Source organism: Stigmatopora nigra, chromosome 15, assembly GCF_051989575.1.
Source record: "Stigmatopora nigra isolate UIUO_SnigA chromosome 15, RoL_Snig_1.1, whole genome shotgun sequence".
Classification (NCBI taxonomy): domain Eukaryota; kingdom Metazoa; phylum Chordata; class Actinopteri; order Syngnathiformes; family Syngnathidae; genus Stigmatopora; species Stigmatopora nigra.
Window position 1 is genome coordinate 10,150,001 of NC_135522.1, and position 14,641 is coordinate 10,164,641.

The 14,641-nt window shown below is 34.9% G+C and overlaps 2 protein-coding genes across 2 annotated transcripts in view; both read left to right on the top strand.

The window, feature by feature from the left end:
- slc2a6 (solute carrier family 2 member 6) overlaps window positions 1-3,575 on the top strand; it is a 5,916-nt gene extending 2,341 nt beyond the window's left edge. The window contains 7 exon segments of the mRNA XM_077734834.1: window positions 262-277; window positions 280-360; window positions 518-711; window positions 1,614-1,789; window positions 1,910-2,013; window positions 2,016-2,201; window positions 3,233-3,575. Coding sequence (XP_077590960.1) covers window positions 262-277; window positions 280-360; window positions 518-711; window positions 1,614-1,789; window positions 1,910-2,013; window positions 2,016-2,201; window positions 3,233-3,540 — 1,065 coding nt within the window. The 3' untranslated portion in view covers window positions 3,541-3,575.
- A 5,621-nt stretch (window positions 3,576-9,196) lies between these two features.
- litafd (LITAF domain containing) lies at window positions 9,197-14,411 on the top strand. The gene is made up of 5 exons (XM_077733678.1): window positions 9,197-9,346; window positions 13,308-13,354; window positions 13,431-13,511; window positions 13,814-14,009; window positions 14,096-14,411. Exons 2-5 carry the CDS (start codon window positions 13,312-13,314, stop codon window positions 14,211-14,213), a joined length of 438 nt encoding a protein of 145 aa, XP_077589804.1. The 5' UTR covers window positions 9,197-9,346; window positions 13,308-13,311; the 3' UTR covers window positions 14,214-14,411.
- Window positions 14,412-14,641: the final 230 nt, after the last annotated feature.

The window sequence follows — 14,641 nt, forward strand, 5'->3', positions numbered from 1 at the left end:
ATTTAGAGTGTCCAATCAGCCTACCATGTATGTTTTTGAAGTGTGGGAGGAAACCGGAGTACCCGGAAGAAACCCACACAGGCCTGGGGACAAACAATAGTTCCCAGTTACTGAACAAAGTGTTTAAAATACCTTACCAAAATACCTTTGCCATCATACTTTAAGAAGACTCATACATAATTGTTTTATCTCAGGTGTCTGTACTTTCCCGTGAATTTCCATCACAGTGAGCTGGAAATTCTACATGCTTTTCCATTTCAGGTCTACATATCAGAGATATCCATAAATCTTTGAGAGGGACATTGGGAACGTTCCCTCAGATTACTGCTGTGTGTGGAGCGCTGTCACTCTATGCATTTGGTAAAAGATTACATAAAATATATACTACACATTACACAACATTACATTTTGACTGACCAAGAACTTTGTCCAAAATGGAAGAAAACTGTAAAAAAATTGGACCTCATAAGATGTGTAAAAACTTATACTTTGATTCTTCTACCACTTAATTCTACAGGACTGGTGTTACCGTGGCGATGGCTTGCTATTGCAGGAGCCGTTCCATCATTGGTGCTGGTAATACTTCTAGTCTTCATGCCTTACTCTCCCAGGAGGCTGCTCTCTCTGGGTAGAGAGAAGGAAGCCGAGTGCACTCTCTTCTGGCTGAGGGGGCCTGACTTTGATATACAGAGCGAATTAAACGCAATTAAGGTGAGAAATAGAAGAATTCACAAGCATTAACTGGTATTAGGCTGCCTGATGGGCAAGTGCTTAGGGCAAGTGTGTCAAACTCGGGTTGGTTAGGCAGACCACATTAACGTCAACTTGATTTCATGTGGGCTGGACCATTTTAGATATAATATTTAGATATATTTTATCAAACATCTGATTAAAAGAAATGGATAAAAAGCCTGAAATATTTAGTTTTTTATAGTTCTAAAACAATGTTTATATTTGAAGGGGGTTTTCTTGGAAATTGTCTTTTAATCATTGGTTTTGCATTTCAAAAGGAAACACTTTTTGAAAAATTATTTAGTAGATTTTACAAAATGCTTTTTATTAGCGGCAATTTAGAGTGTCAAATGAGCCGACCATGCATGATTTTGGAATGTGGGTGGAAATAAGAGTACCCGGAGAAAACTCACGCAGGCCCGGGAGAACATGCAAACTCCATACAGATGGACCTGACTTGGATTTGAGTCCGGGATCCCAGAGTTGTGAGACCGCCCAGGTTTGGACTTTCCTTTGTGAAGTTTGCATGTTAGTTCTTGAGTTTGAATTGGTTTTCTCTGGGTAAACTGGTTTCTTCCCACATTCCAAAAAACGTGCATGGTAGGCTGATTGAACACTAACCCATCCTAACCTAACCAAACCAAACCTAACCAAACTAAACCTAGCCAAACCTAACCAAACCGAACCTAACCAAACCTAACCTAACCAAACCAAACCTAACCTAACCTAACCTAACCTAACCTGACCTGACCTGACCTGACCTGACCAAACCCTAACCTAACCTAACCTAACCTAACCAAACCTAACCTAACCAAACCAAACCTAACCTAACCTAACCTAATCTCATTTAATGTAATCTATTAATGCATATTTCAATGCAGCACAGCATCAGTCTTCAGAGCCATGCCCCGTGGTCTCAGCTGACCAAACCCATCTACTACAAACCAATCCTCATCTCTGTGACCATGCGATTTCTGCAACAGTTGTCTGGCATCACCCCCATTCTTGTCTACTTGGAACCCATATTTTCTCAGAGCAATGTTTCCCTGGAGCCCAGGTATGAAATGTCACCCGACTCGTTCACTCTACATTGGGACATATCATTATCTTTAATGAATGACTATTTTTTTAGAGACTGTGATTAGTAACTACCTGTTCCTTTTGTGAATGGCGCCAGGTATGATGCTGCGGTTGTTGGATTGGTTCGCCTCGCTTCTGTCAGCTTTTCGGCATTTTTTATGGATAAGGCAGGACGCAAAGCTCTGCTGTACACCTCCAGCTTCTTATGTTCTTGTCCACTCTGACCCTGACTGTGATTTCCTGCACCACACCTCATCCACCAGAACCCACTCCTCCTCATTTTAGCGCAAGTACACAAAGCAACTTTAGCTATGAAATGGCTTTGATTGCTCGCAACCAAACACCCGCTGGCTCCATTCCAATTATCAGCATTGTGGTGTTTATTTTTGGTGAGTAATAAAATTAGAATCACATTATCTATCCAAAAAAGCATTTTTATAGCATGTATTCATAAATACTTAAACTCTCTTATTGTAGGGGTAGGGAACCTATGGCTCGGGAGCCATATTTGGCTCTTTTGATAAGTGCATATGGCTCTCCGTTAGACTGTTAGTAAGAATATGGGAACCGCTGTTGAGAGAGCTCAGTCCTGAATGCATCAATAGGAGCATTACATGATCATTGTGGCGCCAACATTTTTTTCCATTAGATTCTCTCTGCATGCAGACTACCATTGATTATCATTAATTAGCGACAATGTTGTCAAAAGGTATTAGAGAACTTTTGTACTTTAAAGTGGTGACTTTACTACAAAAAGCACACATTTTAGTGTATTTTTACTTTTTAAATTTGGAGAATGGATTCAAGGAATAACATTTGAAAATATGAATTGTTTATGGCTATATGTATGTATGTATGTATGTATGTATGTATATATATATATATATATATGTATATATATATATATATATATATATATATATATATATATATATATATATATATATATATATTATATATATATTATATATATATATATATATATATATATATATATATATATATATATATATATATATATATATATATATATATATATATATATGTATATATATATATATATATATATATATATATATATATATATATATATATATATATATATATATATATATATATATATATATATATATATATATATATATATATATATATATATATATTTATATTTATATTTATATATATATATATATATATATATATATATATATATATATATAGTATATATATATATATATATATATATTATATATATATATATATATATATATATATATATATATATATATATATATATATATATATATATATATATATATATATATATATATATATATATATATATATATATATATATATATATATATATATATATATATATATATATATATTCACACAAACATTTTTCTCTGTCTCCTAGGTTACGCCATGGGATGGGGGCCAATCACATGGCTGCTTATGTCAGAGGTTTTGCCTCTGGCTGTCAGAGGCGTGGCCTCAGGCCTCTGCGTGGCCACCAGCTGGTTGACAGGCTTCATACTCACAGTTACCTTTACTCATCTGGTAGACAGTTACGGCCTCTACGTGCCATATTTTTTTTTCACTGTAGTGAGTGTTGTGTGTTTGCTGTTTACTGCTTTGTGTGTCCCGGAGACCCGGGGTCGATCCCTGGAGGAAATTGAGAATTATTTCAGGACACGCAGATTTACTATTAACAATGAGCATTGAACTGGACACAAAACATCCCCACAATTTATGTTGTTTTGTTTTAATAATATCCTATTACATTTCACATAGCTAAACTTTTGTGTAGTCTATTGCCATCAATGGGTGTTTTGAATATTCATTCATTTTCTGAAACGTTTATCCTCATTAGGATCGCGGGGGTGCTGGAGCCAATCCCAGCTGATTTCAGGCACAAGGTAGGGAGCACCCTGAATTGGTGGCCAGCCAATCACACGGCAAGAGGAGACAGACAACCATTCATGCTCACACGCATACCTTGGGGCAATTTAGAGTGTTCAACCAGACTACCATGCATGTTTTTGGAATGTGGGGGTTGGAAAACCTATGTTTTTTAAATGTTTTATTTATTTTTTACAAACTACCAAAACAAATACTCTCTGATTTTGAAAAAAATGTCCATTGAAGTGACTTCTCTTCTTTAAAGGCTTATAAGGCTTAATTGTAAGAATGAAAAAGACCAAAATAGTCATTTACTCTTCCAAAACTAAACAACTTTTAAATACCCGTCCTCTGTAGTGATCCCACTGTTGCTGAACGGGTTAAAAATGTTCGATTAACTCGCTTGAATAAGAACTCTTTATTAAATAAATATATAAAATGAAATAAATCTTTCTCAAAGACATTCTGGTATTTCATTGTGTGTCTGTCATAGCATCTCTTACCCAAATATGTCTTCGGAAGCATGTATCCCAGTTCAACTACATTTTTCAACCATGATCACAGAGTGCTCTCAGCATTTTTTTTACATTTTAGGCCCACAGCAGAATACAGCATATATTTGGTTTCATTAATACATATAATTAAAAATATGATCTATTTGCAGGTTCTTTATTATTATAGAAATTTTGCAATACTTGAGAGAGGGAAAAAAGAGAGTTATTAGCTGTGGTATTCTTGTACTGTAGATAAAGGTGTGTGGGAGGGTGTTGCCCATGCGTGATGTCAAAAAGGGTGAGGTGACGGTATGTGCCTCTGTTTCTATGGGCTTGAGGAACAACATTCTTAACAATAACATTCTCACAATGTTGTACACTATCCTGCAACAGTATTATTGTTGAGTGTTGACTTTTTTTAGTACAGTGACAAAAAGCCCATGTTAGCCACACTTGGAAATACTGCATACCTGTCAACTTGTACGTTCTACACGTATTTTATACGTTTTTTTTTTTTACTATTTCAAATCATGTACGTCGTACACCGACTTTTGTATTGTTTAAAAAAAATTGCCAATATTTCTGAAAACCGATCTCAACAAGACCGTTTTGGCTAAAATCCAGATAGTCTCGTAGGCTGGTAGCCAACGACGACGCTACTGTCATCGATCGTTACTATTGTCACGGTATACCAGCAAAAATTATCCTCAATCGTATGTATTTTTCTAGCGGTGCGTACGGCAATATCGATAAAGGATGACATGCGCATGTGTAGATATACATAGAGTAAATATCGTGGAAGCAAGCATGGAGGAGCCACCTAGTAAGAAACGAGTTACCGCGAGTAAACATGCGTCGTACGGTGTAGGTACGTTTGTTGGGGGGTTTGTACGGGAATCATAATCATTTATAAGGGCAGTTATCGGCAGAGGTTGACAGGTATGATACTGTGGCTTTTATGAGGAAGAAACCAAAAAATGTAAAATTAGTATCATTTACCATCATTTTATGGCAGTGGTCTCATAACTATTCCGCAAAAGGTCATAGTGGATGTGGGTTTTCATTCCAACCCAGAAACAGGACACCTTTTTTGACCAATCTGGTGTCCTACAAGTGCAAAAAGTGCATTGGAGTCTGGTGCTTCTTGTTTTCTGCAGAAATCTCATTGGTTAAAATGTCTTTGGTGGATCGGTTGGAACTGGTTTGGGGACCCCTGATTTCTGGGGTGGAGGAGGGGTACTTTGACATGTCTAAAATATTTGAATTCAAATGTGGGCACCATAATGAGTCAAAAAAACAGGATTGAAATTAAACTTTGGTTTAGATAGATCAATTTTATGCAAATAGTCCAATCAAACAATTTTGCTTCTAGTGATTAAAACTATTTGCACCAAATGTGCCAAAGTTAAATATTTGTTTATGAGCAATATAAATAATGATAACATTGCAATGATAGAAAATATATGCAAAAATACATAGCTAATTGCCAGCCATATAAAAGTGCTACTGAATAAGAGAAGTGTAGAAAAATGTTGTTAAAAACTGCAGAATCAAAATGGGACTTACCAAATTTGACTTAAAAAATCATCTGGTAACTTGAATATAGATATGGAAAAAAAGTTTTCAGTACATAAACTTGGCAAAAAGGCTAATTCTCCATTTACAGCAAAGCAGAAAATGATAATCACATGCAAGGTGGGAGGAGTTATGAATATAAAAATAGACTATGACTCGGCAGGTATATATAATCTTTGAATTTCACAGTTTTTAAGCACTAGTATTTTTTGTATGAACTTCAGTTCTTTCACTTTGAATTCATATCTAATCAATGGTTCTCTAATTAACCTTTGCCATCAATCTTGAATTTATTTAAACATGACATGATAAAATTTGACAAAAAACATAAATGGCTGTCAACAACCGGGTCAAATTTAAACTAAAACGTGTATAAAATGTTTAAAATCTTGAATCTCTACTTTTTTTAGGTTGATTTTTCCCCTGTTCCTTTTTTATAGTAAAGTACAAAATGTTTACAATTAGTTTTGTTTCACACATTTTGATGTCTTTTTAACGAGCTATATCTTGACTCCATTTCTAATGTAATTTTTCATTCATTAACTTTCATTGTATTTAAAAAAAAATCCTTTTTAACAGTAAATGAGTTTGTAAAGGCCTTGTTTTTTTATATAAGGATCTGAATTGTCTTTTATATATATATGTACTTTCCTGACCCAAATTCATTTCAAGGTAAAGAAAACCGATGGTAGTTTATTAGATACTTTACGTATGTAGTTTTACAGGCTTTAAATGTCTTGAGTGATGTAAGACAGGTGGAAGATTAGTCATCTTTAACTTTTGAAATTCCTTGTACTATTGCTTCAGGGCATTGCAAAGAAATGTCTTAAAAGTTAACACCTTTCGACAGTAATACACTCCCGAGAATGTACTCTTTTTGTCGATCAATTGGCGTCAATTGCAGACCATTATGGTCATTTTTTTTAAGTCCTCGACTTTGATTTGCCGTTATTATCAAAGGCAAGAGAATCAGTCACATGAAGGAATCCGTAGAATCATTCCATTCCATTACAGGGAATAGCCAAATCCTTTTGTTTTTATTAGATTTTTTATCAAAAAAACATCTTCACACAACCAAATAAATGAACATCAAACTATTCTTTGATTTTTGTTAGAGGCGGATTTGGTGGAAAAGATTCTTTTTAATGCCTGTAAAAAGTACAATGTAGAAATCAGTGATAAAATATTGTGAGCTTAAATTAATTAATTATTTTTTTGGTCCAAAAACAAAACCTTGTAGAGCAAGTTGGAATCAAATTTTGATATGTTTTAAGCTGTTCATTTTTTTGTTACCTTTTCGATAAAGTTAATTTAAGTTAAGTTAATTTGTTTTAAATTGATCATTTTTTGTTACCTTTTCGATAAAGTTAATCAAACTCATTTCACATTTGACCTCAGAGTTTTGAGATAAATGGTTTGATCCCATGTCCGGGCCTTATTGTGTGGAGTATGGGGGTTTTCCCTGGGCTTGTGTAGGTTTTCTCTGGGATCTCCAGTTCAATTACATATTCAGGGTAGGCTTGTTAAACATTAAATTCATTCAAATTTTCTCCAGAATGCATTTGAAGATATTTATGATGATTATTTAGAGCAGGGGTCGGGAACTTTTTTGACGAAGAGAGCCATAAACAATTCATATTTTTAAACATCATTCCTTGAGAGCCATACTCACAATTTAAAAGTAAAAATACATGAAATTGTGAGCATTTATTATTCATTTCACCACTTTAAAAGTAAAAAAAATTCTAGATTCTTTTGAGAACATTATTTCACTGTTGCTAATCAATGCGTATCAATGAGAGAATACATGCAGAATAGTCTAATGAAGAAAAAATATGAAAAGGCGGAGAGCCATATACACCCATCAAAAGAGCCACATATGGCTCCCTACCCCTGATTTAACCACTCAATGTCTGAATTTGCATTGAACTCGTTCAGTCCCATTGGCATTGCTAGAAGTCCAATCATTCCTTTGCTGTGAACTGGAGAGTAGGTGCTTAATCTATTAAAAAAGGGAGGGATGGCATTAAATGAACATCGTCACTGTCCCTCTCTCTTTCATTCCAATCGCTGAGACATAATCGTTTTTTGGACTGCCTACCAATTAATGTCCTTGGCTCATTCCTCCCAGGCATGTTCTCTCTTTGAGTCAAATCAAAATGTCCTGTTGACTCATTGTTTTGCTTTTCGATCCACCAAACAAAACTACTTCAATTCGTCATTACCTGGCAACTTGACCCTGATAGTGCTCTTTTCAAAAGTTAAGACTAAGCTAAGACTTCACCATTAGAAATTTATCATTATATTATTCGGTTAGTAGCCTCACAACTCAGAGGTTCTGGATTCAAATTCAGGTCAATCCACCTGTGTGGAGTTTGCATATTCTCCCTGGGCCTGTGTGGGTTTTTCAGGGTACTCCAGTTTCCTCCCACATTCCAAAAACATGCATGGTAGTCTAATTGGACACTCTAAATTGACCCTAGGTATGAGTGTGAGCTTGAATGATTTTTTTGTCTCCTTGTGCCCTGTGATTGGCTGGCCACCAATTCAGGGTGTCCCCCACCTGGAAGTCAACTGGGATTGGCTCCAGCACCCCCCGCAATCCAAATGAGGATAAAGCGGTTCAGATTCAATGAGATGAGATGTTATTTGGAGCCATAACCTTGCTACCTTAGATTTTATTAACTTTGTATTAATTTATAAATATATTTTAAATAAAGCAGTTCAGAAAATGAGATGAGATGAGATTATTCTTAGTAACCAATCATTGTTTTTTTTAAATATTATATCATTTTAGATCAATGTATATATCGATGCAATGCTAATAATAATAAATTAAATAAATAAAAATGAGGGAAAATGGGCGGTCTGGTGGTCTGTGTGGTTAGTGCGTTGGTCTCACATTGGGGGATCTGGGTTCAAATCCAGGTCGGCCCACCTGTGTGGAGTTTGCATGTTCTCCCCGGGCCTGTGTGGGTTTCCTCCGTACCCAAATTTTGGCTTTTAAATTCTCAAGTAAAATATAGATATACATGTGTAATTTTTTTTGCATACTGATAAGATAGTTTAAGTTCGATTTCTATCTTGATATCAAACAAAAGCAATCAAAAACATTCCGAGATATGAAAATCTCAGGAACTCACAAAAATTGAGTATCGACTCGTGTCATGGATTAACAGTTTGTGGCCTCCAGGTTATATTTTAGATCCTAAAAGTGCTTGAAATCCTCCTGTTTAGTTGATGATGTTTTACTGCACACCTCAACAGGAGTGAGAACAGGTTTGACTCCCTTTTGTTGAGTGATACAAACACTCCTTCAATAATCTATGAGAGACAGAACATAGTTGAATACTTTGAGTTACGCCTAGCGAGAATAGCTCATACATTTCAGGGGAGAGGGTGGGGCTTGTGGGTGTGTTGGGGGGTGAGGCAGGTTGCTTGGTTTGGAGGTACAAGGTGACACTGCTTTACTTTAGAGTGGTGTCACATCTGGATCATCGGTAGCATTAGAGGCAGCACCTCGCTTGAAACTTGCACAGTGAGAACAGATCCCGGATAAGGTGAGACTCGCTATTGGCTCTTTATTTTTATTTCATTTTTTTTATTGGATTTATACTAAAATTACCAAAATGTTGAGTGATCACTTTTTTATGAGGATTATAAATCGGAATTTGAGGGATAAACACATTTAAATGAATATTTTTGGGGATTTTTTTTAGACATGGAATTGCTAAGTAATATAGTTTAAAGCAGTTGGCAAAATTAACAATAAATTCAAAGATATAGAGTATTAAAGCTGTGTTTTTTTCTTAAGTAGACAGACTAATACAAATATTTTTTTGCTATCATACAATTAAATTTATATTTGACTTAAACAGTGTTGGGGGGGAAATATCAAGGCGGTGGTCCTTCACATTCTCTCATTGGTCGGTTGGTATTGCGTCTTGGCCAGAGAAAGAACAAATTCATTTTTTCTAACTCACTGGTGACAATGCCACCCTTTTAGTTGAAATCGATTGGACATCTACTCGGGATAAACTCACTTACGGAAAGATGATGGTGCGCCATTTGATTGGACGTCTATCATCGTCAATCGCACTGAAAGTGTTAATCATGATGCAAAAATAGTGTTTTGTCAGGCAGAATATATTTATTTACCCCATTTTGTTATCCCATCGACTCTTATTCATGGCACTAAATGTCCAATCTATTTTAATTGGGAAAGCTGACCGTTAAAATTAGAATTTAACTCCTATTCCCATTTGCTTTAAGCATTTCAGACTTTTATTCATTTTATTTATATTCGGGTACTTAATTTATTTAAACGATATGGTGTTTTTTTTAAAAGAAACATGCACATGTAAATAAATAGGTCCAAAAAATTGACCAATGCAAATAAAAAAAAGAGAAACATAAATAAATAAATAAACTGACAAAAACAAAATTGGACAAATAGGTACATCAAAAGTTGAAAATAGTGCTGACAGACCTATTTTTCCCCCAATCACTTTTTCATATTATATACAAAATAATCTTAATATACTTAATAATAACCTTGAATTCCAGATGTAGAGGATCTGGGATTTAAGGTTAGGGTTAACTGTGAGTTGTCAAATGTCAAATCATCCCATAATTGCCAAAGCTGCCCGCTCCCTTTTAGGATGATTAAAAAGAGAAGGCGAGGATGACGAACATTCTTCTATGTGTCTGGTTAGACCAGCGCAAATGCTACATGCAGTCAGACCACACCTTTGGCTCAGGATGTGATGTCTGACGCAGGTAGAGAGCCATGTTTTTTTCTTATTGTTTTGACCGCAGAATGCAGACTGACCTGATTGCAAACCTTTACGTGTTAACTCACCTTTTAACACCTTGGTGCAGGAATTTTTTCCCCCTTGTTTTGTAATATACATTCTTACAGCCCTCCTTTGACATTCGATGAATTATTTTTGCCCTTTTATGTATTTAGAATGGACGATTAAAAAGAATACTCAATTTGAAAATTTACTCAAATAGAGACCTTCTAATCCAAAGGTGTCAGACTCGGGTTTTATATGTATCATTTATATATATATTTTAACAAATGGATTAAAAGTACTTTTTTAAAATCTCTGAATATTTAGTTTTTATAGATTTAAAAAATGTTTATTTTAGCTTTTTTTATATATTTTTAGATTTTACAAAATTATTTTTTTTACTAAAAACAAAAAAAATGATTAAAAAATTATAATTATTGATTTAAAAGGAGAAATTCGGCATTCATGATTTATTTTCCCGGGCCACACAAAATGATGCGGCGGGCCAGATTTGGCCCACGGGCCGCCACTTTGACACAGGTTCTAATCCATGAATTTTAGTAATTAAAATTGCATAGCAACATTGTGCCAAAAAGTTTTCAATTTAATTATTTTTCAAGGATCTTAATGTACAAAGAAATGAAAAAAAATCCTGGAAGAGATTATAATATGAATTGCACTTGAATACAAAAGAGTACAGGGATTATACCATGTTAAAAATCTAAAACATCTGATGTTGAAGTGTCGTTTTAGGTTTGTGATTTTGGAACAGATCGACATTTGAATGTTCAAATAAAGACAAAAAAGGTACAAAGGCATAGGTTTTTTTAATAGTCGAAGAAGTAGAAAAATGGTCTTAAAACTGCAAGACATCTTAGCAAAAAAGATGTAGGTGATGTATCTATTTTAGTCCTCATTTTTTTTCAAGGTATCTTTTGTTTTTTAGACAAAATGTTCTTATTTAATTTCTGAATTTCAGTAGTTGATAGCTGGGTTAATGTATGTATGTAATGTAGTCAGTCAACCAGTACCCTTATTTGAACACAACAAATATTTTCTATTCATTCATTTTCTGAATCGCGTTATCCTCAGTAAGGTTGCGGGGGTGCTGGAGCCTATCCCAGCTGACTTTGGGCATGTTTTTGGAATGTGGGACAAAACTGGAGTACCCAAAGAAAACCCACACAGATTCAGGGAGAACAGCAAACTCCAGTTGGACCAACCTGGATTTGAACCCAGGACCTCAGAGCTGAAATTAATCCAGCACCCTTGTGAGGCTAAGCGGTACAGAAAATAAATGAATATTAATAATCACTATAAGTACAGAGTGGTTAGCACGTAGGCCACACGGTGGGGGATCTCGGTTCGAATCCAGGTCGGTCCACCTGTATGGAATTTGCAGTTTCTTCCCAGGCCTGTGTGGGTTTTTCCAGGGTACTCCAGTTACACCCCACATTTCAAAGACAGGCATAGTGGACTGATTGGACCAGCTAAACTGTCCCTAGGTATGAGTGTAAGCGTGAATGGTTGTTTGTCTCCTTGTGCTCTGTGATTGGCTGACCACCAATTCAAGGTGCTCCCGCCCTCCGCTGAGCCTAGTGAGGATAAAGCGGTTCAGAAAATGAGATGTGATGAAACTATAAGAACACTATACTGCAGTGTGGGTTTAACATTTTTTTTTAATATGAGACGTATGAAATTAATCCTCTACACAACAATAGATTAGATAAAATTAGATTAGATAACTTTATTCGTGCCGTATTTGGGAAATTTTACTGTCACAGTAGCAAAAGGGTGAGAAGACAGACACAGGAAAGTACATTTTAAACATAAATAAATAGGTAATAAATAAAGTAATAGATAAATATAATACATATATAAAATAAAAGAATATACGTATAACAATTATTAAATATTTAGCCTAGCACACCCTTCAGAATGTGATAAGAATGCCGTTGGGTTACATTCTTTACCAGAGTCTGCATCTCTCTGTGTTTCAAACGTCAACATGAAAACTATCCTCTGTGTAGTGTTAATGGAAGGTTTATTTTGATCTGGTATAAAAAAGGACGCAATTATGTTCAACTTTTGGACAGGTTTTTCTTGTTGAGCCTCATTCTTGTTTTGTCCTATTTCCTTAACTCATTTGTTGCCATTTATCGCAAAAACTTCACAGACAATAATGTAGTTTTCATCCAATACCATTTTTTGGGGGGAAGGGGTGCAACAAATGAACTAGCATTCATTCCATGCTACTCTCCAGCTTCTAATGGATTGGGAGTCTACTAAAAAACAACAAAATGGTTGGTAGGGTGCATCTTGGCCAGAGGAAGATTTTTTTTTTTTACCTCATTGACTGCTATTGACAGTAGACGCTGTCCAATCTGTTTAATGTGGGAAGCATGACAGCAAATCACCACACGATAATTTGAATTATAGATCAAATGAATCAATTAAATGGTGGGAAGGTCCATCTTGGCCAAAGGAATAGCATATTTGTGTATACAACACAGTGAGCTTTAACAATGTTAATTACTTTTGGTTTTACATTCTAAATGAAGACTCAAAACTGCAATTTCTGCTACTTTATTAGCATGATACATAGTAAGTAGCCAAGACAAGCGTTTGTCATGGCTCCTAATGGCAAACAAGCATTTTCCTTAGAGACAATCAATGGAAAACTAAATGAAAATGTCAACACTGATTTTTGTTTCTTCTATTATAGCACAATGGCATCTGATTTAAAGCATCCACCGCCATACACCATTCCAGGTATGATCATTAATATAGCTGATATCTGCATTTTATGTATTTTTGTTTAACTAATCTCCGGTTTGCTCTGTTTTAGTTGAACCGTCAGGTGACAAGGTTAAAGTGTACCATGTGCACACCCCATTCAACCCTGCCTCCCCCACACCAGTTCCACAAGGTAAAAAAAAACAAACTGTCACAAACACAATGTACACAGTGTAGTTTTAATTGAAACCCCTTTTCAAACGACTTGTTTAAAACTTTGGCTGCCACTGATTTTGTTAGACGTATAAGCCGTTTGGACTGATAGGAGCAAATAAGCATTTGATTTATCATAAGGGCCTTATTTAAATCATTGACCCCTCCCATATCTAATACATTGGTCCCCAGGTGTCGTCAATTGCATTAAAAGATAAACTTTATACTCACTCAGCCAAAAGTTAATCATTCAACTTCTTTTGTTTTTGCAATGTTCATCAGTGTACACTAGCGGAGGCGGCGGCTTATCATCAGGCTTTGACACTGGGAAAAAGAACGTAACGAGCTATGACACAGCGCTGGGTTTTAATTCAGGCATGACCACATGTCCCTCATGCCAGCAACAGGTCATGACCAATGTTGCTTATAAACCAGGGATGTACTCATGGCTCATGGTTTGTCTCTTCATTTGTCTTGGGTAAGTGAGAGTCCTCTCTAAGCAGCTTTTCACAATGATCTATTCTTTGATTTGAAGTCCTTATAGCAATCCTTGATTTGTTAAAGGTTGGTGGCCTGCTGCTGCCTGATCCCCCTGCTTGTCAAGCAGTTTAAGGATGCGCATCACACATGCCCCCGCTGCAACCGATTGTTGCATGTGGAGAAGAGAAAATGCTGTAAATGAGCACCCCTAGATTCTCCAACCTCATGTGAAAATGAGACCACCCTCCCTGATGACAAGAATGACAAAGCCACTTATTTTTATGGTGAAGCCTGCTTTACTAGCAAGGTTTCAATGCACTTCTTTCTCCTGTTACAGTTACACCGTTGATTATACATATATAGGTTCATATTTTTATATGTATCTATATATATATTTACATGAATGAATATATATATATATATATATATATATATATATATATATATATATATATATATATATATATATATATATAGATATATATATAGATATATATATATATATATATATATATATATATATATATATATATATATATATATATATATATATATATATATATATATATATATATATATATATATATATATATATACATATACATATATATATATATATATATATACATA